This window comes from Scyliorhinus canicula, chromosome 21, assembly GCF_902713615.1.
Source record: "Scyliorhinus canicula chromosome 21, sScyCan1.1, whole genome shotgun sequence".
Lineage (NCBI taxonomy): Eukaryota > Metazoa > Chordata > Chondrichthyes > Carcharhiniformes > Scyliorhinidae > Scyliorhinus > Scyliorhinus canicula.
The window spans coordinates 56,170,292-56,195,291 of NC_052166.1; the positions used below are offsets into that span (position 1 = coordinate 56,170,292).

At 46.0% G+C, this 25,000-nt stretch overlaps 1 protein-coding gene across 9 annotated transcripts in view; it reads right to left on the minus strand.

Annotated features, from left to right (window-relative positions):
• Nucleotides 1-25,000, minus strand: part of ntng2a (netrin g2a) — a 127,822-nt gene that overhangs the window by 86,741 nt on the left and 16,081 nt on the right. For all 9 annotated transcript variants that reach the window (XR_005458467.1, XR_005458466.1, XR_005458468.1 and 6 more), the window contains exon 3: nucleotides 18,143-18,786. Coding sequence is in view for 6 of the 9 variants with exons in the window: in XM_038781566.1 (XP_038637494.1) it covers nucleotides 18,143-18,786 (644 nt within the window). In the remaining 3 variants the exon portion in view is untranslated. The remainder of the gene's footprint in view (nucleotides 1-18,142; nucleotides 18,787-25,000) is intronic.

Genomic DNA, 25,000 nt, shown 5'->3' on the forward strand with positions numbered 1-25,000 from the left:
GCTGCTCAGCTCGTCCCCCGTCACCAATCAGCAGTATGCAACCTGCGGCTCCGTGGTCAATCTGTTCAATGGCCGGCGCAATGTCCATTTGCACTCCCACGACGTGAAGTACTGATTGGGAAGTGGTCAGCAGTCTGTGTCTGGGGTGAATGCAGCTACTAAACAGTGAGAGGGAAGCCAGGCCAGGTTTGTCGGTGAGGAATACCAATCAAACGAGGCCAGTCAATACGGCTGACACATGTCAACACTGGAAGAAACCTTTCCAGTTATCACGTTAGGGTGGCCACTCTCTGGTGAGAGTGGAGAACAAGATGACTTGGATGTTTGTATAATGCAATGCAGTGGAACCAGTAATATTGTGACATTGTATATGTTTGACAAGTTAATTGTTTCATCTAAAGTTACAGTTTGTAAAGTAAAAACTATATATTTTTTTTAATTTTAGAATACCCAATTATTTAGTTCCAATTAAGGGACAATTTAGCATGGCCAATCCACTTAACCTGCACATTTTTTGGGATGAGGGGACGAGACCCACGCAGACACAGGAAGACTATGCAAACTCCGCACGGAAAGTGAACTGGGGCCAGGATCGAACCCGGGTCCTCGGCATCGTGCCATGAGGTAGCAGTGCTAACCACTGTGCCACCGTGCCACCCAGGTAAGAATAAGATTATACTTTTATCTATACTTGTTTAAATTTCTAAAGAAATGGCAATATATTTAAAACAAAGTTTGTGTGCAAATGTAAGGATGCGCATGTTCAACTGAAATTGTTTTAATTTTCAGTAGTTAAAAAGTCATAAACTTGGAAAAATCAGGAACTGTAAATAAAGTTTCAAAGAAAAAAAAGAATGCCGGCCGTGACCAGCCTTTAAATAAGAACGATGGAGTCTTTCCACCAAAGGCAGCGGCGGAGGAGAGCTCACTTGCCCGGCACGTACACTGATGTGCCCCGTACGTCAATGATTTGGGTGCAAAATCATGGAGGAGAGATTCCTTCATTTCGAAGCTGCCAGCAAGCAAGCAACAGGACTGTGTGAAGAACTGAAGATGGACTATTTTGGAATAAGGAAGAGAGGGTCAGAGATAAAAACAGGCCAGGGTCTCACAACTGAATCTACTGGAGAGAGCTTCACAGGAGAGTCCATGGCAGGGCAATGCAGCGCAGTTATGTGTCCCAGGTCCTCTGGTGAATAACTCATTAAGAAGAAACTGAAATCAAGAACAAAGCAGCAGAAAGATGATTTCGGGCATGGCTTTAATCCTGCCAATGCAATCAGGATGCAAAGCCCATGTGTGTTATATGCAGAAAAGTACTGGCATATGAAAGTTTAAAACCCTCAAAACTTCAAAGACATTTGAAGATTGAGCACGGCGAGTTCGAGGGCAAACCTCTTGATTTTTTTTCAAAGGGTGCCATGAGAACTTAAATCATCAGCTGAGACCTAAGCAGAAATGTAACATTGAATGACAAAGCAAATGAGGTCATGAGGACCAAACAGGCTCACTTGTCACATTAAAGGTAAGTAAAAATGGTGAGTCGAGAAGGTGGGCTGGTGTGGGTCACCAAAGTCGGCCGGCGTGAGTCACTAAGGTCGGCAAGCGTGGGTCGCGACGGTTAGTAAAAGTGGGTGCAAGGAAAAAGTTTGAGAAACACTGCACTAACCATCGCTGGCTTTTAAAGCAGACCAAGCAGGCCAGCAGCACGGTTCGATTCCCGTACCAGCCTCCCCAGACAGGCGCCGGAATGTGGCGACTAGGGGCTTTTCACAGTAACTTTATTGAAGCCTACTCGTGACAATAAGCGATTTTCATTTTCATTTTCATAATATATAGAGATGGAGGGCGTCTTAAAATAATACCTTCCTCATAGTCCCATTTGCCTTGTATTTGAAATCATTCTTGTTGTTCCAAACGAGATATATTCATTCCACTATACTGCCCATACATATATATATATATAAACATTTTAATTATTTTACCACATTTACCAGACATTTATCTAGAGAGCATCTACTGTTACCTCTACTCTGCATGTCCCTTGCTAATTCCATTTCATTCATTGTATCACACATTATCCAGCCCAACTTCCACTTCTTTACATCTGTTAGTATTGGGTTTTTTTCTATCTGTCTGACTACTTGAACAAATTATGCAAATCCAATTGTCAATCCTTAGCTATATCCTCATTTTTTATTGCTGCCTATTCTAGTGTCTTCTACAAATTTCAAAACTTTGGAACTATATTCAGTCACTTATGCATGCGAAAAATAAAAGGTTTCCAAACGTTAATCCCTGAGGGATTCCACTTCCTCGTTTCAGTTCTTCGTTACGTTTTTCAATGACGTTGTCTCTGTTTTCTCCCCTTTAACCAACTTAAACTCTGCCATTGGGCAGCACGGTAGCACAAGTGGATAGCACTGTGGCTTCACAGCGCCAGGGTCTCAGGTTCAATTCCCCGCTGGGTCACTGTCTATGCGGAGTCTGCATGTTCTCCCCGTGGCTGCGTGGGTTTCCTCCGGGAGCTCCGGTTTCCTCCCACAGTCCATAGATGTGCAGGTTAGGTGGATTGGCCATGATAAATTGCCCAAAGTGTCCAAAAAGGTTAGGAGGGGTTATGGGGATAGGGTGGAAGTCAGGGCTTAAATGGGCCGCTGCCGACTCGAAGGGCCAAATGGCCTCCTTCTGTACTGTATGTTCTATGTTCTAGAATCTCTTAGAAATCAGCCTTTATGTGGAATCTTCCAAAAATCCAAATAAACTAAAGATAAACGGTAATTCAAATCAATTGAAATGCACGAGTTACAGAATGGTTAAAGAGGATTCCTAAAAGGGTCAGAGTCTAAGAATTGTAGTTGAGGGGACAAATATACTAATGAGAACCATTCATTTTTTTTTTTTTAATTTAGAATATCCAATTCATTTTTTCCAATTAAGGGGCAATTTAACATGGCCAATCCACCTAACCTGCACATCTTTGGGTTGTGGGGGTGAAACCCACGCAGACACGGGGAGAATGTGCAAACTCCTCACAGACAGTGGCCCAGGGCCGGGATTCGAACCCAGGTCCTCAGCGCCGTAGGCACCAATGCTAACCACTGTGCCACCGTGCCGCCCATGAGAACCATTCATAACCTGCGCACCTTAACAAGACACAGATGCTGATTTTGATTAACATAGTATAACTTGCGTCTATTAGATACCTAAATGAGGTGAAAAGTATTGGTGTGTTTATAGTTGGGAAATCAATGGGCGGCGTGGTGGTTAGCTCTGCTGCCTCATGGGGCCGAGGACCAGGATTCGATCCCGGCCCCGGGTCACAGTCCATGTGGAGTTTGCACATTCTCCCTGTGTCTGTGTGGGTCTCACCTACACAACCCAAATATGTGCAGGGTCGGTGGCTTGGCCACGCTAAATTGCCCCTTAATTGGAATTTCTTTATCATAAGAAATGATTTGAAGTTTGAAAGCTCTGTATGAAACAGAAGGACAAGCAGGTGCCTGGAAGTTAGAATACTGTCTTTTCATAGCGTAATGTACTTTCAGTGAATAGCACAGCGCAGAAGGAGGCCATTTGGCCCAATGAATCTGTGCTGGCTCTTTCAAACAGCAATCCAATTGATTTCACTCTTTCCTCCATATTCCTGCACTTTTTTCTCCTTCAAGGTTTTATCCAGAGCTATTAAATCAATTTGCACCACCCCTTCAGGCTGTGCATTCAAACTTCTGACCACTCAATATGTAGACTTTTTTCCTCATATCGCCTCAGGTTCCTTTGCCAATACTTTAAGGCTGTGCCCCCCCCCCCGGGTTACTGACTCCTCAGCACATGGAAAAGGTTTATCTTTACTTACTCTATTTAACCATTTCAGGGTTTTAAACACCTCCAATACGTTGCCTCTCTGCCTTCTCTGCTCTGAGAACATACCCTGATTCTGCAGCCCACCTGGTTAAACCGCTCATCCCCAAAACTATTCTTCTGAGTCTCTTCAGTACCACCCCCAGAGTCTTGAACTGTTTCCTAAAATAAGGGGCAGGATTCTCTAATAATGGGGCTATCTCCCCACGCCGGCGTGAAAAGCGATGCCAACCACTCCGGCGGCAACGGTCCCCGAAAGTGAGGAATTCTCCCCTTCCTACAAGGCTAGGTTGGCGCCAGAGTGGTCCCCGCAGCACCCGCTGAAGCGGATCGGTCATCACGAATAGCCGCCGTATTTCTGCGCATGCGCGCTACGGTCGGCGTATTTCCACACATGCGCGAGGGTTCCCTTCTCTGCGCCGGCCCCCGGGCAATATGGCGGAGCGCTACAGGGGCCTGGTGCGGAGTAAAATAGGCCCCCACGGAACCAGCCCGCCCGCCGATCGGTAGGCCCCAATTGCGGTCCAGGCCACTGTGGGGACCCCCCCCCCCCCCCCGGGGTCGGATCCCCCCCCCCCCCCCCCCCCCCCCCCCCCCCCCCGCTCCCCCCTCCAGGATGGGCCCCGCAGACTCACCTTCCAGGTCCTGCCATGTGGGACCTGAGTAACCCACGGTGGCGGGACTCGGCCATGGCCAATCTCGGCGGCCACTCGGCCCATTGGGGCCCGGGGGTGGGGCGCTGTCAACGGCGAGAATCCCGTGGGCACTGGAGAATCGGCGCCGGAGAATGAGGAAGCCGGCATCGGGGCGCGATTCCCCCAACCCCCGGGGCTGGGTTGGAGAATCCCAGCCATAGTGTCCAGAATTGGACACAGTGCTCCAGCTCGGGCTGAACTGGTGGTTATGGTGGTTATGTCGGTTCAGCAATGTCTACACGTTATTTATAAAACCCAAAAAAACCCTTATGCTTTATGACTCTGAAGATGTGTCATCTCAGATTCGAAATATTAATTCTGTTTCTCTCTTCACAGATGCTGCCAGACCTGCTGAGTTTTACTCTTTTGGCGGCACGGAGCACGATGGTTTTGCTTCGTGGCAGCAGGGTCCCAGGTTCGATTCCCGGCTTGGGTCACTGTCTGTGGGGAGTCTGCACGTTCTCCCCGTGTCTGTGTGGACTTCCTCCGGTTTCCTCCCACAAGTCCCGAAAGACGTGCTGTCAGGTGAATTGGACATTCTAATTTCTCCCTCAATGTACCCGAACAGGCGCCGGAGTGTGGCGACTGGGGGCTTTTCACAGTAACTTCATTGCATATAATGTAAGCCGACATGTGACACTAATAAAGATTATTACTATTATTACTAATATTATGGGCAGCACGGTGGCACAGTGGTTAGCATTGCTGCCTACGGCACTGAGGACCCGGGTTCGAATCCCAGCCCTGGGTCACTGTCCGTGTGGAGTTTGCACATTCTCCCCGTGTTTGCGTGGGTTTCACCCCCACAACCCAAAAGATGTGCAGGATAGGTGGATTGGCCCCTTAATTGGAAAAAATAATTGGGTACTCTAAATTTTTTTAAAATAATAATTAATATTATTAATGGCTTTGTTAACCTGAACTTTCCACCTTCAAGTTTATTTTTGTTGCACATCTCCGGGATCATTTTGAAAATGTCTCCATACTCACAGCATGGATCCTACATAGGTTTGAAATGGGCTCCTCGGGAATGCAGGTTTGTGGCGTAGACTTGCCAACTATTCACACAGACAGCAATTCCCAGCCAGATAAAACCAGCTAATTACATTACCTTTTCTTTGATTCAATTAGTATTTCTTCTCAGCAAATCTGTGAAATGATGAGTTAGCGTAACTGCATATTCAAATAGATAATATGCAAAAAAAAGGTATTTCTTTTTCACGCCAACTTTCTTCCTTGACCCCCCCCCCCCCTCCACCTTGAAGGCAGTCAGCTACTCATGCAGGTTTCATGGCTGGCAGCCTTCCACTACCTTGTCCGAGTGACTTTTCTTTGTGCATGAACTTGGATGATGAGAATTTTTAACAGAGAAGGCATGTCTGCTCAGTGTGACACTGACCTTGCTGGGCAAAGATGGTTTTTTTTTAGCTATCTATTTGTTTCCTTGATGAAAGCATTCGGTTTCAATATAATGATATCGTGGCGATAATGAACATTCTGGGAGGTGTTATCCAGTTTCCTTTCTCTCTTGCTCTCTCTTTGCTAAGTGTTTTTTTGACATCGATAGTCTCAATCTAGGCACTTCCTAATAACAAAATACTGTTAGGTTCCCAGTTGATGTTCTAACTGGACAGGAAGATCCCAGAATGGAACACTGGCTCAAACGTTTACTTTTTTTTGGTAAAACATGGAGGAACAGAGTCATGGGACTGCTAATTAGTTTCAACAAGAAAAAAACATTTATTATTTAAAAATTGGAATGCGCCTTTACTTCCCCCCCCCCCCCCCCCCAGATTAACAATTACACACCAGTTTTAGGATCATCACAGATTACAAAATTTATCTTAATCTACAATGGTCTCATTAATACAAAGTCCCTTTCAAGCACACAACATGACTGTGGGCCAGTACACTCTCCACTCTGAACCCTAAGTGAATGTTTGTGGATGTCCTCTCAGAATCCCCCAGATGGCTGTCATGTAAGTTTCCAAATTCCACTCCCAAAAACATGCTTTGAAATCGTCTCCCATAATTCTGCTTTCCCTTAGCAATTAGCCTTCTGAAATCCAGTCCAGGTTTTACAAGTGACACTTTTAACCCAATCTCCTGCTCTACTTTTCACAGCGAATCCAGTCTAAGGGCGGAATTCTCCCCCCCCCCCCCCACGCCGGGTGGGAGAAATGCCGGGGCGCCGAGCGAGTCCCGCCATGCTGCCCCGGCACCCACACGCGATTCTCCCACCCCTCCCCCAAACCGACGCGGCAAGATTCACGGCTGGTCGCTGGGAGAATCGTTTGTAACGTGCGAGCAGCGATTCTCCGGCCCGGATGGGCCAAGCGGCCGGCCCAACACGACAGGTTCCCGCCGGCGCGTCCACACCTGTTCGCTGCCGGCTGGAACAGCGCGGGAACGCTGGCAGGGGGGGCCTGTGGGGGGGGCCTCAAAAGGGGTCTGGCCCGCGATCGGTGCCCACCGATCAGCAGGCCGGCCTCTCTGAAGGAGGACCTCCTTTCCTCCGCCGCCCCCCAGGATCCATCCGACATCTTCTTGCCGGGCGGCCGCAGGGAGGATGGCAACCACGCATGCGCGGGTGATGTCATTTACATCGCGCCAGTCACGTAATTTTATGCGCCGCCGCTTTTACGCGGTGCCAAGGCCCGGCACGTGTAAATGACGCGGCGCCGCTCCTAGGGGTGGGAGAATAGGGGGTGAGGAGCGGCCTCCGACGCCGGAGTGAAACACTCCGGTTTTCACTCCGGCGTCGGGACTTAGTCTCCCGATGGGATATGATGGGAGTATTGCGCCCTAAGTTCTTACACCACCCTCTTTTAGGTTTCCTTTGTCTGAACTGCATCCAGCCACCAATTTCTAGAGTACTTTTAACTCACGTTCCATACGCTGTAGTAAAATCTCACAAACCTAAAAATCATTTCAGATATCTTTTTGGCATCTCAGCCTTCTTCTCGGCTCTGTCTGTCTTTAACGAACAGTTCTCTGTTCTAGCACTTTTAACATCAATCATGGAATCATAGAATTCCTACAGTGCAGAAGGAGGCCATTCAGCCCATCGAGACTGCACCCACCCTCCGAAAGAGCACACTACCTCGGCCCAATCCCCCGCCCTATCCCCATAATCCCACCTAACCTTTTATACACCAAGGGGCAATTTAGCATGGCCAATCCAACTAACCTGCACATGTTTGGACCGTGGGAGGAAACCAGAGCACCCGGAGGAAACCCACGCAGACACGGAGAGTACACGCAAACCCCACACATATAGTAACCTAAGTTCGGAATTGAACCCAGTACCCTGCCGCTGTGAGGCATTAGTGCTAACCACTGTCCCTCTTCTTGGAAACCTCTCTTCATTTCTCTAGTTTTCTTAACTGGCTGCTCTTCAAAACTCAGCACTTGTTTTTTTAACCATTACTCGATGGTATGTAATTTCTTCTCACAAAGCTGAGTGAGATGTTCCCTCTCTAGCCTTCTAAACCAACTGCAGACCTGTGAGGACTGCCTTCCCTCTCACTACCTATCTCCAACTGTAATCAACATAGCTAAACTAAAACTTTAAAACTTATTTACCTGCAAGGCCCCCGTTGCTCAGCAATGCCCACATACCTCTGCTGGCCTATTTATTCTTCATGCCATAACCCTCTCTAAACACTCTCTAAACACAATACAAACACAGTTGAACCTTAACCAATGCCCACATGTACAAACACCTTTGTCCAGCATGAATCTAGCTATAGGTTCTACCCTTACAGCCACAGAAATATTACATTAAACCCACTTAAAACTTTACCTTATTTCTAATGTTTACCAATAAAAATCTAATTCCCTTAAAACTATCTTTGTTTTCCTAATAGTATGAAATGAGGAAAGGCTATTTGTCATTTCCAAATAGAAACTGGTAGAACCATGGAATAGGCCTTCCCATTTCATCTCCCAAGTGATGGTTCTACACATATACTGTATAGAATCCATAGAGACCCTACAGTATAGAAAGAGGCCATTCAGCCATATTGGGCCCGCACTAGCCCTCCAATCCCTGTAATTCCCCGCATTGATCATGGCCAAATCACCTAACCTGCACATCCATGGTTTAAAATTCTTCAGTATTTCATAATCAGGTCACAAGTGCTGAGTTTTGAAGAGCAGCCAGTTAAGAAAACTAGAGAAATGAAGAGAGGTTTCCAAGAAGAGGGACAGTGGTTAGCACTAATGCCTCACAGCGGCAGGGTACTGGGTTCAATTCTGAACTTAGGTTACTATATGTGTGGGGTTTGCGTGTACTCTATGTTTGGGGTAGCAGGGTAGCATGGTGGTTAGCATAAATGCTTCACAGCTCCAGGGTCCCAGGCTCGATTCCCGGCTGGGTCACTGTCTGTGTGGAGTCTGCACGTCCTCCCCCTGTGTGCGTGGGTTTCCTCCGGGTGCTCCGGTTTCCTCCCACAGTCCAAAGATGTGCGGGTTAGGTGGATTGGCCATGCTAAATTCCCCGTAGTGTCCTAATAAAAGTAAGGTTAAGGGGGGGGTTGTTGGGTTACGGGTATGGGGTGGATATGTGGGTTTGAGTAGGGTGATCATGGCTCGGCACAACATTGAGGGCCGAAGGGCCTGTACTGTTCTATGTTCTATGTTCTACAGGTGGTAAATTTACAGATTAAAAATGTTTACCTTTTGTAATGAACTCCATTTCAGATGCCTTCATCAAATAACTCTGCCCGATCATTAGGTTTTGTGTCAGGGATATGAAAATATGAGGAAACACAGGCGAACGAAAAAAAGTTCTCAAAACTATTTTGTACCCAGATCATGGACTATGGCTAAAGTGGCCATGATGTTAGCTCATGATGGTTTTCAGCTGATCTTAAATTAAAAGATGTACAAAAAAAGACATATTTTAAGGTGGACATCAAGTTATATCAGGATTAGGGGCTGGTTAGCTCAGGTGACCTGTAGTTCGGAGTAATCCCAACAGTAGGATTTCAATCCCATTGCAACTGAAGCCTCCTCACCTGCCCCTTGCTTAATATGGAGCCAATAGAGAGAGATGCCAAAGTTCCCTTGTGGCCACAGCCTGGTATGGCAACTGCTCGGCCCAAGTCCGGAAGAAACTACAGAAGGTTGTGAACATCACCCAGTCCATCACACAAACCCGCCTCCCACCCATTGACTCCATCTACACCTCCTGCTGGCTTGGGAAAGCGGGCAGCATAATCAAAGCCCCCTCCCACCAGGCTTACTCACTCATCCAACTTCTTCCATCGGGCAGGAGATACGAAAGTCTGAGAACACGCACTAACAGATTCAAAAACAGCTTTTTCCCCGCTGTTACCGGACTCCTAAATTACCCTCTTATGGACTGATGGACTTATGGATTGATCTGATCTCTTCACACATCTTCACCCGATGCCTGTGTCTATGTATTTACCTTGTGTATTTTATGTTTGCCCTATTGTATATTTTCTTTCCATGTTTGAGCTGAACGCAGAACAATACTTTTCACTGTACCTCGGTACACTTGACAAGAAACCAAACCAAACCAACCAACTAATTACCTACCTCTATTGAAATATTACTTAAAAGTAGACAATACTATGCAGTGCTGAGTCTGTCAGAATATAATGAATTAGATGAATTCTGTCTTTTTAATGGTCACAATTTGCTGATTTGAGCTGTGATAAGCTCTTGAAAATTCAAGCTCTTGAAATTTAATCCATCCTCACTTGAATCTGCTCCAGGTTTTGGTGCCAGCTTTCTTTCAAAACCATTATGCTCCACCACTCTGCCCCTCAATTTTCATTCTTTCCTTTCCTGAAGGCAGCCACTCCTGCTAGCTCCACCACAGCGTGGCCACTGCACGGGCAAAGGGCATCGAGTACGAAAAAGGGGCAGATTCCCCTTCCCTTAATCGGCCTCCTCTTTCCCCAGTGCAAGTGCAGATGGTGATTCCAATCACAGTCTACATAATCTCTCCATCTGCATCAGATTCACGTTTGAAAATATTATGTTTGCTGGCGCACAGATTGCTTATGGCAAGTACTGGAGGTGCAAGTTTTACCAAGGACAGAGTCAATGACATGATGACAGGCGTAATTATTGTAGATATCAGATCAATGTTTTATAAATCTGACACCCACTAGTTTCAGACTTGTATTAACATAAGGGTCAGTGATAGAGGTCCATTGCAAAGTCATTGCTGCCTTTTTATACAGATTTTAAAAGAAGCATAGATTTTATCACAGGAATGGAGAACAGACATGTGTCTTCTTTAACATGGTAATACCAAATATAAGTGATGTGATGCATTTTGACACAAATTCCATTATCCATCACTATGGCTTGTGAATAAAATAAATACATTTTGCTGCAATGTAGGTGCTTATCCAGGTGGGGAACATCAGCAGTGGGAACAGGTAGTCTATGTTGGGTCATCGGTGATCACACCAAGCACATGAAGCTCAGATATAGCGCAGTGGAAACACCCTTCACTCTCCCAACAACAGTAAGAAGTCTTACAACACCAGGTTAAAGTCCAACATGTTTGTTTCAAACAACTAGCTTTCGGAGCGCAGCTCCTTCCTCAGGTGCTCACCCCAGTCCAACGCCGGCATCTCCACACCATGGCTCCCAACAACAAACACAGGTGCAATCAGAATTTGTATTTATCGTATAAATAAATATTCGGTGCTTAAGCCGTGGTGCTTAAACATCCCCGGAATAGAACCACCAACCCCCTCACTGTGACATTTTTCCATGTCCCACACTAGCCGTTGCGTGATTGTTGGAAGTAAGATTATCTATTTAGTGCTAATTAGCACCAGCCATGTCCTGTGGGCCTGTATGAACTAGAAACTGGATTAACTAACAAGACTATATTTGCACTGGACTCTTATGTGACAAAAGTGTGTGTTTAGTGTTTTGTTTGAAATAGGTAGGATAACTCAGATTTTAAAATGGCATCAGCTGGCTGGGTCCATTGCAATTCTTCATAAAACCCCCTTTGTTCTGCGGAAGGTGATCCACATAATTGCTGGCGATGCAGATAGTGCTCATCACTGTTGGATTGATGAAGAACATTTCATCGTAAATATTCATCATAGCCCTCTGGCAGTTGAACTCATGTAACTGTAATCTTAGTCATATTAATCGGTGGATGCGTGTGCTTTGAATTTGATGTTAATCGTGTTTGGGTCGGTCTTACAAAGAGTGATTTAAGACAGGTCGTTGCGATCGGTTGGAACGCCATAGTTTCGTTCTCTGTTGCAGCCAAACTTGAAAAAAATCATTTGAATTTGAAAGGGGAAAATATCTCTCCGACCAAAATTATTGCCATGCTAATTAATTTCCTGAGAAGCGTCATGTTGCACTCGAAGTGTTAACTCTGAGTTTGTCTCTCCACAGGTGCAGCGTTTTCTGTTTTCAATTTTAATTAATTTCTGTTAATTGTACTGAAGTTGCTGGATGTACAGAGGTAGGGTTTTGTGAGCAACTCTAATGTGTGCATAACCAGAGGCTCTTGCTTTCTAAGAGCATAACTGAGCAGTTGGGTGAATCATAGACAAATTTAAACAGTGACCACATTTGTATGTAGTTACTGATTGTAGTGCCTGGGTCCCTGATTCTGTAAATCATGTGGAAAAAACCTGGTCAGAGCTTTAGTTTTGTAATACTTTCCATCTTCCAAATGACAGAAGTAATGGCCATCCAGTGGTAAAGCAGTTTACCATGATTGCTATTAATTGTAAAACCAGCAAGCAAAGAAAGATAACATTTCAGCTTGGAAGTTGGGAAGCGAGGACAATGACCCACATTCTACAGTATGTGCTTGCACAATGGTACTGATTAACCGGAAACTACAGAAGTTTGGTGTCGAGATTGCACTTGTCACAAAACCAGATTAGTCCATGCAGGCTCTACTTGTGAGGCTAATGACAACTTCTACTGGCAAGGAAAGAATGCTGAACCACCAAATGCATGGTGTAGGCTTCACATTGACCAACCAGCTGATACAGTCAAATGAATCACCTGTAGCAACCTCGGAGCACCTCATCTCCCTGTGGCCGCCATCTGATGGAGACACAGTCAACATCATAGGGACCTACACACCAACTTTCTATGTCAGCCAAAGAATTTATCTAGGTGACGCTCTGAAGAATATTCCAAACGGCAAGATGCTATTCATCCTGGGTCACTTCAACACACCTGCTGGGGCAGATGGTGACTCATGACCAATGTACCTCAGCCATCATGGGGGTGGGGGGCAATACCTTCTCAATCTTTGTACCCTGAATGAACTCTGCATCACCAACCCCATCCTTCAGGGTAGACATTGTCACAAAGTATCATGGAGTCACTCATGGTCTAGACACTGGCACCCACCAGGCCTGTCATCATCATTAGAAGGCACAATATGCCCAGTGTTCTCCACATCCGCACCTACCACAGTAAAGATTGTGACACCAACCACTCTGTTGTCGCCAGCAGAGTGGAGGTTGACCCCAGAAGATTTCACAGTTCCATACACGACGGCCCACCGTAAATCAATATTCGCTGCACAATTAATGATACCAAGGACCAGTACTGTTGCTACCCGCCAAATGTTTTCCAGTTAGCACCAATGCTGGTATCAGTGAAGCTTGGAACTTACTGAGCTCAATCATCTATGAGGAAGAGGAGAAGCATCATTTGGTAACGGCAGAACAAGGAACTGGTTAGAGACCTATTCAGCTGAGATCTTATTTGTCATTGATGCAAAGAAGCAAAGCATACATGATGCACAAATAAACCCAATAGCTAAAACACGAGAAGTGGCCAGGACAGCTGTGCAAAAGATAAAAGTTACTGCAAAAATAAACACTAGGTTAAGTTTTGTCAAGAAATCCAAACTGCCTCAAAATGGAAATTTACGAGCTACATTTGAAGGGATCACAATGGTGCTTCTTCCTACATTCACCCCCCTGAAGTAAACAGTTATCCATCATGGGCTGATCACGACTGTGATCTATACTCATGTGACTTGGACACCTCCCAGCGTGTATTTGACATTCTCCCGCAGATTCCTGCCATGGATGAGTTAGAATCCTTTGAATCACTGGGAAGGCCTTTGCTGGGATCAGAATTTAAGTTCCCCCATCTACTCGCAGACAGAGTGGAGCTGGAAACACAGTGACATTTCCAAGCCAGTAGATCTACTGTGGGCATGATATTCTCCATAAATCAGCGACAAGGGAAGTGGAAACCTGCCTTTACCGCCCTTTCGTAGATCTCACCGAGGCATTTGACATCGTCAGCAGGGCAGAACGCTGCAGGATTTTGGGAACAGTGGGCTGTCCACCAAAACTCCATGGTTTCATCTGCTTCCTGTGACAACTTACACTGCACCATACAACTTGATGGCTCCACTTCAGACAGTTTTAAAATGCAGAATGGAATTAAAGAGGGCTGTGTCCTAGCTCTTACACTAATCGACATCTTCTTCTCTATGCTCCTGACCTTTATCTTCACTTGACAATTCGAAGATGTTCGGAAGATTAGATTAGAAATGTAGTGGGCAATTTAAGGGTTACATTGAATTTTATTTTTTTTTACAGTGCAGAAGGAGGCCATTCGGCCCATCGAGTCTGCACTGGCTCTTGGAAAGAGCACCCTACCCAAGCCCATACCTCCACCCTATCCCCATAACCCAGAAACCCAGAAACCCCACCTAACACTAAGGGGCAATTTGGACCCTGAGGGCAATTTAGCATGGCCAATCCACCTAACCTGCACATCTTTGGACTGTGGGAGGAAAACGGAGCACCCGGAAGAAACCCACGCAGACACGGGGAGAACGTTCAAACTCCGCACAGACAGTGATCCAGCGGGGAATCGAACCTGGGACCCTGGCGCTGTGAAGCATTTGCGCTATCCACAATGCTACCGTGCTGTGTTTGTTGAAAAATAATTCTGTTCTGCAGGGTCTGTGTGGTTCTAGCAGCCAGCAGGTGAAATTGGTGAAGGAATGTGTTTTTCAGTCTGGGCTAATGCATAGTGGTTTGTGTGGGGAAGTCCCTGGGGAGTTAATGTGCTGATCAGCCTGCAGAGATAAGGTGCAGGATTCTCCGTCCTGCCACACCGGTTTTCTGGACTGGCGTCCCCCGCCAGCAGCGGGGCTCTCTGTCCCAGCAGCCGGCCAATGGGGAAATCCACAGGCAGAAGTACACTGCTGGCGAAACGGAGGAACCCGCCGATGGAGAATCCAGCCTAAGTTGTTTTTCAGCTTGGGGAGATGCTGAGTGGAGCCAAGGAAGACAGAGAGACATTTTGAAAGCATTAGTGAGGGAGTTGGTGGAGAAACTTTGGAGAGAGGATCTGCCCTCTGATCTGCCTGATGCGGGATCCACAATTCTCCCACAATAAGGTAGATTGAGATCTACATGTTTATTTTCTTGTTCTTTAATGGGAACTTGTACAGTTGTGTTAAGGTGTAAATTGTAACCTGTTATTTTTGCGTGTGAAGTTAAAAAGTTTAATATTATAGTTATAATAAAGTTTTTAAAATAACCATGACCTATTTCTTCATTCAATCACTCCTGGAGCAAATCATTCTTTCTGCAGTCAAATAAACTAAAATATTGGAGTTTCGGTCCAGTATCCTAGCCACTGTTGAGGTCTGGTCTCGGATCGTAATACCCTACAGATATGGAAGAAGTTTAGCTGCATACAAGGTCAGACAGCAAGCTCTAAAACACAGCAAGACTTAAAGGCAAAGGCACATTGGGAGGGATTCTCTGGCCTCTCCACAGTGTGTTTCTCGGCAACAGCAGGCGGCCCATCTTTGGCTGGTGACGGGATCTTCCAGTTCCGCCACTATCAATGGAATCTCCGAGTGATTCCACACCATGGTACCGGGAAACATGCGGCGGGGACACATCATCAGAAGGTCCCACTGGCATGGCATGAAGAGCTGGAAGATTCTGACCCATTGTATCCTGGTCACAGAACTCCTCCACATTGATGATGCAACGCTCATAACCCACACAAGAGTTCAGCTGCAACAACCTAGGGACCGTCGCTCCCATACCTGTAACATGTTCTGCCTGATTATAGGCATCAAGAAAATTGCTGCTATGAGGCAATGTGCCGCACTTAATAACACACAAAATAATACCTTACTGAAAGTGATCAGCAAATTCTGCTACCTGAGGTCCACAGTGATAGGCAATCTGTCCCTTGATGCAGAGCCTGATACACACGTGGCAAAAGCAGCTACCACCTTTGACCAACAGACAGCACGTGCTTGGAAATATATCAAACTGACCCTGAGGACAAACTGCTGGTTTCTGAGGCCTGTGTTCTCCGTATCTTGCTGCAGGGCTGTGAAACATGGACAACTTACAGCTACCAAGAAAAGAAGAGTAACAACTTGCACCTTCGCTGTCTGTGGTGCCTTATACCCCAGCAGGTCAAGACCAGGAATTGCAGCTGTCCTACCCAAGACAGCGTTCTCATGTCTGTTAGCGGTCACCAAACTAGACAAGGCTTTATTTTTGCTGAGGCACAACTGTAGGATGGAAGACAGTCACACACCCGAGGACATTCTGTATTGCGGGAAGGCCGGAGCCTGGTGACCAATTGTACACCCAAAGCTCCACTTCAAGAAAACTTCAAGCTTGAAGATTGCAGGCCTGGCATGAGTTCTCTCAGCGTGCATTATCATATTTAGGAGTTAATGGCTGATGTCGGAGACAAATGGCAACCCCTCCTGTGGGTTGGCATGAATCACCACGATGACTAGTCAGTGTTTTCAGCAGATTGACGACAGTTGGCAACGCTGGGAGCAACAAACACCCGGTCGCTTTGTGTGCGGTACCTCTGGCAGAACCTGCCTCTCAAAGCCTATCGGCCTCTTCAGCCATCAGTAAAGTTGGGCCATGTGGAGACAGCCCATCTGAAATGGATTTTGCTCGTTGCATGTCCATCACCTTTTGTGGATGGAAGGATACCGGTGGTGTTAGAACTGCAACCATAATGGATTCATTGGGGGTGAAAGCTGATCTGTCAAGGGAAGCTGTGTTGGAGAAAGCCCAGACCATAATATCCACTCAGCAAGCAGCTGAGACACCAATCCTGCCATCCAGGCTGTATTTTAACCCAGGCCCAGGTGGTGAAAGGCCAATGTTTAATCCACTACTCCTGCTTGTTTTTACAAAGACAGCTTCCTGTCAGATGATAATATGATCAGTCGTGATAGTATTGAATGGCTCAATTCAGGCTCGATGGGCTGAATGGCCTACTCCTGTTCCCATGTTTCTTTGATAACCACACTGAAGCTGGCTCTGGCCGAGATGGTGCAGCTCTTGAATGGAAACACAAGACACATAAAATGAGCAGAATGAGCACAAGGAGAAAGTGGTAGAGGGTTATTTTTAAAATAATGATTTCAGGCCGAAAATAATCTTTGAAGTAGATTATGTTCAGTTCCTCACCTGCCCACCCATTGTGGAATTATTACCCTTGCGAAATTGAGATATTTATTCCAGATGTTTCATTTTAATCAATGCATCTGAATTTGATCCTCCTGCTCAAAGTTCATGTGGCTGAGAATCATAGAATTTCCAGAGCAGAAGGAAGCCATTCAGCCCATCGAGGCTGCCCCAGCCCTTGGAAAGAGCACCCAACTTAAGTCCACACTGTAGTGATCCTTACTTGAGTGTGTACAGAAGGGGCTGATGGGTAATGGAAAGACCACCAGGGGGCAGCACGGGCATGTATAAAAGTGACGCCGAAAGCCCTCCCCCTGACACTGGCTGAACAGACTGTGAGGGCAACAGGAACGGAAATTTAGCTCAGGGCTGCTAGTGTGGTCAGGTCTAGTTGCAGAGCATAGAAAAGTTGTAACCTCATTTACAAGTGTAGTTCTTTAAGTAAGAGCTCATGCAATTATTTAAATGGTGTTGCACAGTAAACCTACCATCAAACTTCTGGACGACTTCTAGCCTTCTTTCCAGAGCGTCTACTGTAACTGAGTTACCATCTCTATAGGTAACAAAACACACAGCTCCAGCCTATGCTCATAACCCAGTAACCCCACCTGACCTTTCTGGACACTAAGGACAGTTTAGCATGGCCAATCCACCTAACCTGCACATCTTTGGACTGTGGGAGGAAACCGGAGCACCCGGAGGAAACCCACGCACACAGGGGGAGGATGTGCAGACTCCACACAGACAGTCACCCAAGCCGAGAATCAAACCTTGGACCCTGGAGCTGTGAAACAACAGTGCTAACCACCGTGCTACCGTGCCGCCTCAGACTCTCGGAGTTGATTGATCCTTGTTTTTGCTGACTTGGACATTTAGATTTAAATTGAACAGCCCAGTCCCAATTTCAACATACGCCAGTGGATTGGTAGGCTTTGGGCAAATTCTTCAGGTCCAAAAGCTTTAGCTATTTTGCCTTTAACTCTGAGCTGGACAACTGAAACAATCAAGTGTTGGTAACATCACTTTCAATAACGATTTGTCCAAAACCATTTTCACAAAACACAAATGAAATTTTGAAAATGGTTCTATTCCAATAATAATCTGATCCCTTACCTGCCCACAACTTCGACATTAGAAATGGCATAGAAATATTTATTCAGGTATTTCCTTTGCACAAATGTCCCTCCAGTTGCAGGTTTTATCAGGCGAATTCGTAGGTCTGTAAACGTGAAAAAGTCCCTCAGGCCCTTATTGATGTCCATCCTCTTGTACAGAGCCTCCATGTTCTGGAGGAGTGACCCTGCAAAAATGGCAAAGCGTTCCTTGACCTCAAAGTGCAAGTTCTTCTCGTTTTCAAAGCCCACCCACTTGGAGTAGTCTTCCGTGCAGATTATCTGGAGGGCTGTCACTGGTGAGAGATCGCGGACATTTTTGGCCTCCATTCGGAAAGCCTCCATGCAATCCTCGGCATAGTACTGATAAGGCTGCCATGTCCTTCCATAGTTTAGGGACTTCTCCAGAATCATGGTGGTGGGTCGGCCCGCCTCAAAGGTGATGACGATATTCTCGGTGAGCTGGATGCTCTTGTTCCAGGAGAGGGTGATGTTGGCTAGGAGAGGTTCAGGGTATTTGCTCCAGGTGACACTTTGCCAGTAAGTTACAGGCCCACTACTCTCCTGATCAAACATTAGTTTGGGGGGATGAGCCAGGTCTCTGTTTGAAGCATCACATTCACTAAAGCACATGTAAGGATTGCCCTGGAATGAGAACATCAAAAAAAGGTTGTTTAAGTACGAGTTAATTTCTTTTTTAATTTAACGACAAAGCATGCTTCGAAAAACAACAATGATATTCTGTAAATATGAGAACGGGAGATGGGACAAAGGATTTATTTATAGTAAGACAAAGACTCTATGTACACAGGTCCCAGAAGGGACTACCTGCACCCAGCCTACACTGGGGACTAGGTTTTTATATTCTGGTTTGCTTCCTGCTGATGAGGGAGCTCACATGTCAGTGGGGACGCTTGTACTCCATGAGATTCACGGGGAGCCTAATCGTACCCCGGTAAGTCTCGTGTAGGTTACAACGGTAACACAAGCAATATGCATTTTCCTGTATCGCAGCTGAAAGTATGACTTTCTATTCCCAAGGGTTTCTCAGCCTGATTACGATCCCTATGGTAATTCTGCAGCCGCCCTTAGTTTCAGCCAGGACGGTAAAACATGTGTTCCTTGTCCGATCATCATTGACAACCGCATTTCCCACATTGGGATTGTAAACTCTGAGTGAGATTTCACAGCAAGTAGCAAATGCAATATGTGCTGGCATTTGGCTTCATCTAGTGCTGAAACTGCAGTACCTTTTTTTTTTCATTAGTTTACTTGCCTTTAAACATTTCTGGGCTGCATTATGGAGCAGTCGGACACCAGTTGGTGATTTTGATTTTCCATTAGGAAAAAGGGGATTTGCCGAGTGCCGGTCGGCCATAGGGTGGAATTCAGGCTATTCGAAAGAAATTGTGAGAGGTGAAAAGTTAAGTGGGACACGTTCCCCCTTCCAACTGCACACACACACACAGCAATCTCATTGCCCCTGGATTGGGGGAGCGGGATTAAAAGAGTGCTTAACATGACGTCTCAAAGTGCCATACAGCCAGTGAAGTACTTTTGAAATTAGTTACTGTTGTAATGTGGAAAGCGCAGCAGTCAATCTGACAAAGAGCATTGTGATAAAGAGCAGATAATTTGTTTCTGGGATATGCTGGAAAAATCCAACATGGGCAGCACGGTAGCATGGTGGTTAGCATAAATGCTTCACAGCTCCAGGGTCCCAGGTTCGATTCCCGGCTGGGTCACTGTCTGTGTGGAGTCTGCACGTCCTCCCCGTGTGTGCGTGGGTTTCCTCCGGGTGCTCCGGTTTCCTCCCACAGTCCAAAGATGTGCGGGTTAGGTGGATTGGCCATGCTAAATTGCCCGTAGTGTCCTAAAAAGTAAGGTTAATGGGGGGGGGGGGGTTATTGGGTTACGGGTATAGGGTGGATACGTGGGTTTGAGTAGGGTGATCATGGCTCGGCACAACATCGAGGGCCGAAGGGCCTGTTCTGCGCTGTACTGTTCTATGTTCTATGTTCTATGTCCAGCAGTATCCATGGAGAGAGAAACAGGGGTAAATCTTTCAGCCCCACCCGGCACAGGAATCCCGTACCAACCTCCCCAAACAGGCACTGGAATGTGGCGACTAGGGGCTTTTCACAGTAACTTCATTTGAAGCCTACTTGTGACAATAAACAATTTTCATTTTATTTCATTGCAGGCGGGACAGACAATTTCACGGACCGTTGGAAGGCCCATTGGAAATTTCTGATCCTGGGCAGACTCGACCGGAAAATCCCACCCAAGAGTTAATGTTTTGAGTACGTAAGAAGAGTTATATTGGACTCAAAATGTTAACTCTCATTCTCCACAGATTCTGCTGGGTTTTTCCAGCATTTTTAATTTCCAGCACCCGCACTGTTTATTTTCTCTGATTTTTGGGATGTTGATTGAGGGATAAATATCGACCAGGACACTGGAGATAACTCCACTGCCCTTCATTTAATTAGCGCCCTGGGATATTTTGGATTCACCAGCAGCAGGCAGAGCTTGGTTTCGAGTCTCACCCAAGACAGCACCACCAGCAATGCAGCACACCTACAGCGATGCACTGGAGTGCCAGCCTTGAGATTTGTGCTGAAGTCCAACCTTTTTGGACACTGAGGGCAATTTATCATGGCCAATCCACCTAACCTGCACATCCTTGGACTGTGGGAAGAAACCGGAACCTTGGAAAGTGTTACAGACTGAGGCACAGCTGACACACAATAAGAAACAGGAAAAATCATTCAGAAAAATAGTGGAAAGTAGTGTGTGGACAAAGAGTGAAAACAAGCTCAGCAGTGACGCTCTCCACAGTTAAACATCCATCCAGCATTCACTATTCGGGCATATATGGGCGGCACGGTAGCACAGTCGTTAGCACTGTTGCTTCGCCGTGCAGGGTCCCATGTTCGATTCACAGCTTGGGTCACTGTCTGTGCGTTCTCCCCATGTCTGCGTGGGTTTCCTCCAGGTGCTCCGGTTTCCTTCCACAAATCCCAAAATTTTCTGCTCTTCTTCCCCTCAGCATAACAATCATAGAATTTACAGTGCAGAAGGAGGCCATTCGGCCCATCTAGTCTGCACCGGCCCTTGAAAAGAGCACCCTACCCAAGCCCACACCTCCAGCCTAACCCAGTAACCCCACACAAACATTTTGGACATGATGTGGAGATGCCGGCGTTGGACTGGGGTGAGCACAGTAAGAAGTCTTACAACACCAGGTTAAAGTCCAACAGGTTTGTTTCAAACACGAGCTTTCGGAGCACGGCTCCTTCTTCAGGTGAATGAAGAAGGAGCCGTGCTCCGAAAGCTCGTGTTTGAAACAAACCTGTTGGACTTTAACCTGGTGTTGTAAAACATTTTGGACACTAAGGACAATTTAGCATGGCCAATGCCCCGAACCTGCACATCTTTGGGCTGTGGGAGGAAACCAGAGCAGCCGGAGGACCCCCACGCAGGTACGGGAAGAACGTGCAGACTGTGAAGCAACTGTGTTAACCACTTTGCTACCATGCTGATGAATTCCAGAATACATCTGGTGTCCTTGTAACTGCATGCCTGCAAGATTCGGAGCTTTCGAAAGGGAAAGAATAGGTGGGTGAAGGATAAAGGTACTTTGAATTTAATGTCTTTGATTAAAATTGAATCCTGAGAAATATGTAAATGATTCATACTTCAATCAGCTCTCCCACATAACAGGAGGCACAGATGGTGTTGCATGCAATTCCAAACATTGATTTAAGTTTATTTACATTAGGCACCATTATCCAAACTATTATTTACTATTACTAAACTCCTTCATCTATGTCACAAAAAGAGGTCCTTGTGCCCATTCAGCCTATGGTGGCTCTCTAAAACAATCCAGTAGGTCCCATTCCCCTGTTCTTTCCCTGTAACCCTTCAAGTTTATTTCCTTCAAGTGCCTGTCCAATTTCCTTGTGAAATCATGAATTGTCTTGGTTCCACCATTCTCGAGGGAAGTGTCATTACTGCTCCGCACAAAAACGTTCTTCCTCACATCGACCCGCATTCTGCAGTCGCCCTTCATTTAAATGATATTCTGCTCTTCTATCCTTCCTGCCAAAGTAGACCACCTCACATTTTCCTACATATATTCCACCTGCCAATTATTTTGCCCACTCATTTAACCTTTCTATGACCCTTGGCGTCCTCCTCACAACTTGTTCTCCGGCCTGTTTTTTGTATTGTCACCAAATTTAACTGCGATAGTCGATCTCTTCATCCAAGTCATTCATATAGATCATCAATAGTTGAGGCCTCCGCACTGAACCCTGTGATACTTCATTGGTTATAGTTTGCCAAGTTGAAAATGACCTGTTTATATCAACTTTCTTGCTCATTTCTTGCTGGTTAGCCAATCCTCCATCCACATTGATTATTCACCCCTATCACCTTGGCGCCTCGATGTTTGATTTTTGAAAAAGTAAAAATTACAGTCTTCTGAGCCGGGGTTCACTTCTGGGATCTTCCAATCCAGTTGAAGAGGTAGAATTCCGAATGGACCACAGAAGATACAACATAGATGCCGCCTGATACAAAATGGACTCTGTCAATGTTCTTGACCCTATGTTATTAACAGTGTCTGCTACTGATGTATTAAAGCTTTGTGCAAAACAAGTGATCCATAAGCTGCATCCGGAGAGACAATTAGCCGTTAGCAAACTTGCCCAATGTCGGTATTGTTAGCTACTGAGCTAACTGACAAAGGGGCCCCAAATTAAGGAACCAGCAAGGAATGAGGAAGGACATGTTCATCATGGCTATATGTAATGAATTCATTGGTTAAGGCAAACTGCCAATTAGAGGCAATAGGAGCTAACTTGTAGCCATTTATGGCATTGAAGATGAATGTTATGGAGTGTGACGCCAACAGAATTGATTGGGTATATGTAAATGCGAATGCAAACTAATTCTGCTTTCCTTCTGTATATTAACCTAGTGCGACCTCAGCTCAGGCGAGAAAAGGTGCTGTACAGACCGCGGGGGTCAAAGGTCTGTCTCCCAAAATTCTGAAAATTAATAAATCGCTTCTTTACTCACTCAAGGGTCTATTCGTCAATATTGTCACCTACACAGTTATAACACCACCCGGGGTTGTAACAGCTTCTCTCTTTTTCTACTCCTTATTTGACTGCAACAAAAAGGATATGCCTGCCAATTCAATGAGTGTTTAACTGTTTATGTGCTGTGACCGTGAAGAACATGCGAAAACAGGTTTTCCTGATTTTTTAAAAGGAAAAGTGAACAGCATTTATTAACCCAGTCAAATATTAAAAACGGCCCAACACTCAATCTCACACACACATATACTCACACATATACTCACGGGCTGGAAGGATAGATTATGCAATTTGAAGTCTAATAAAAATAAAGTGGCCGATGGATCCTGGACGTTAGTCTGCGGTTTTCTCTGTCGGCGAGATACTTCAGTCTGCCGGCAGCTCACTCACGCCCGTGCGTTTCCCGAGGCCATGTGGTGGCCCACAGAGGGAAACCCCACTGGCTGGTTGCGGGAATGGAGAATCCCACTGCCGACACACCGCAGAGGAAATCGCGGCTGGCAGACTGGAGGATCCCACCCGCTGACTTTGCCGGCTTCAGGTATTGCGTTCGGCATTGAGGCGGTAAAGATTTGGACAGTCAATTTATCTTTCTTTCTGGAGACAACAGCTGCTAGCTTGGTTGTTTACTCTCTACCTGCAACACAAAGATAGTCAAACAGCACAGAGGGCTCAAAAACTGGAGAATGAATGGAGAGTGAGAATGAGGGAACCCACTCAGGGTCTTGCTTAAGCATCCTATACGTTTACGCATTGGTCTGCAGTGGAAGCAGGTGCTTAAACACACAAGGGGTTAGCTGACTGTTCCCATGGCCCTCACTCTCCAACTATCCAGTGATCCAAATATGGCCATGATAAGTGGATTCCTTTCTGAGACAATTAGATTATATCTGGGCATATTCCTTTCATAGTCAGAAACCCATTAATGGTTTGTCCCCACCCAGTTGAGTATCCGGGTGATTGTTTAGATGCTTAGCTAATGGGATAGGAGATAGCCCCATTAAAACACCTTCAAGGTATTTGTTCCTGGTTCAGCTTTGCAGACAGGGTGTCTCCGTTTCAATGGTTAAAGAATGGAGGCGGTACGGTGAAGAATGTTTTCAGTCTTCTTTGACTGAGTGCAAGTCATTAGAATGTGGTTTTAGTCTTTTTTTTAAATTCAATTAGTGGTTTCCAGCCTGTAACTTCATTAAGTTTAATTTAATAATCCATGGCTTTGCAACACTACACTGAAGTGTCAACCAAGATAATGAACTCAAATTCTGGTGGGCTTTTTATCCACGAACCTCTGACCCAGAACTGAGACTGTTATCCAATGTTAACTAAGTTAATACTTTGTTCCAATCGTACTTTATATGATGTTAAACTCACAAATTGCCAAGGGCAATTTATCACAGCCAATCCACCTAACCTGCACATCTTTGGACTATGGAAGGAAACCGGAGCACCCGGAGGAAACACATGCACACACGGGGAGAATGTGCAGACTCCGTACAGACAGTGACCCAAGCCGGGAATCGAACCTGGGACCCTGGAGCTGTGAAGCAATTGTGCTAACCAGTATGCTACCGTGCTGCCCTAACAGGTGAGCCGATCTGTGGGGAAAATATACTCCCCCACCCCCATGGACATAACCACAGTGGTGGCCCCCCTCCCCCACCACACAGGCATCGGGGTGACCCCCTCTGCTACCACACAGGCATTAGGGTGCGCATTCACAACCATCCCACAAGCATCGGGCAGCAGTTCCC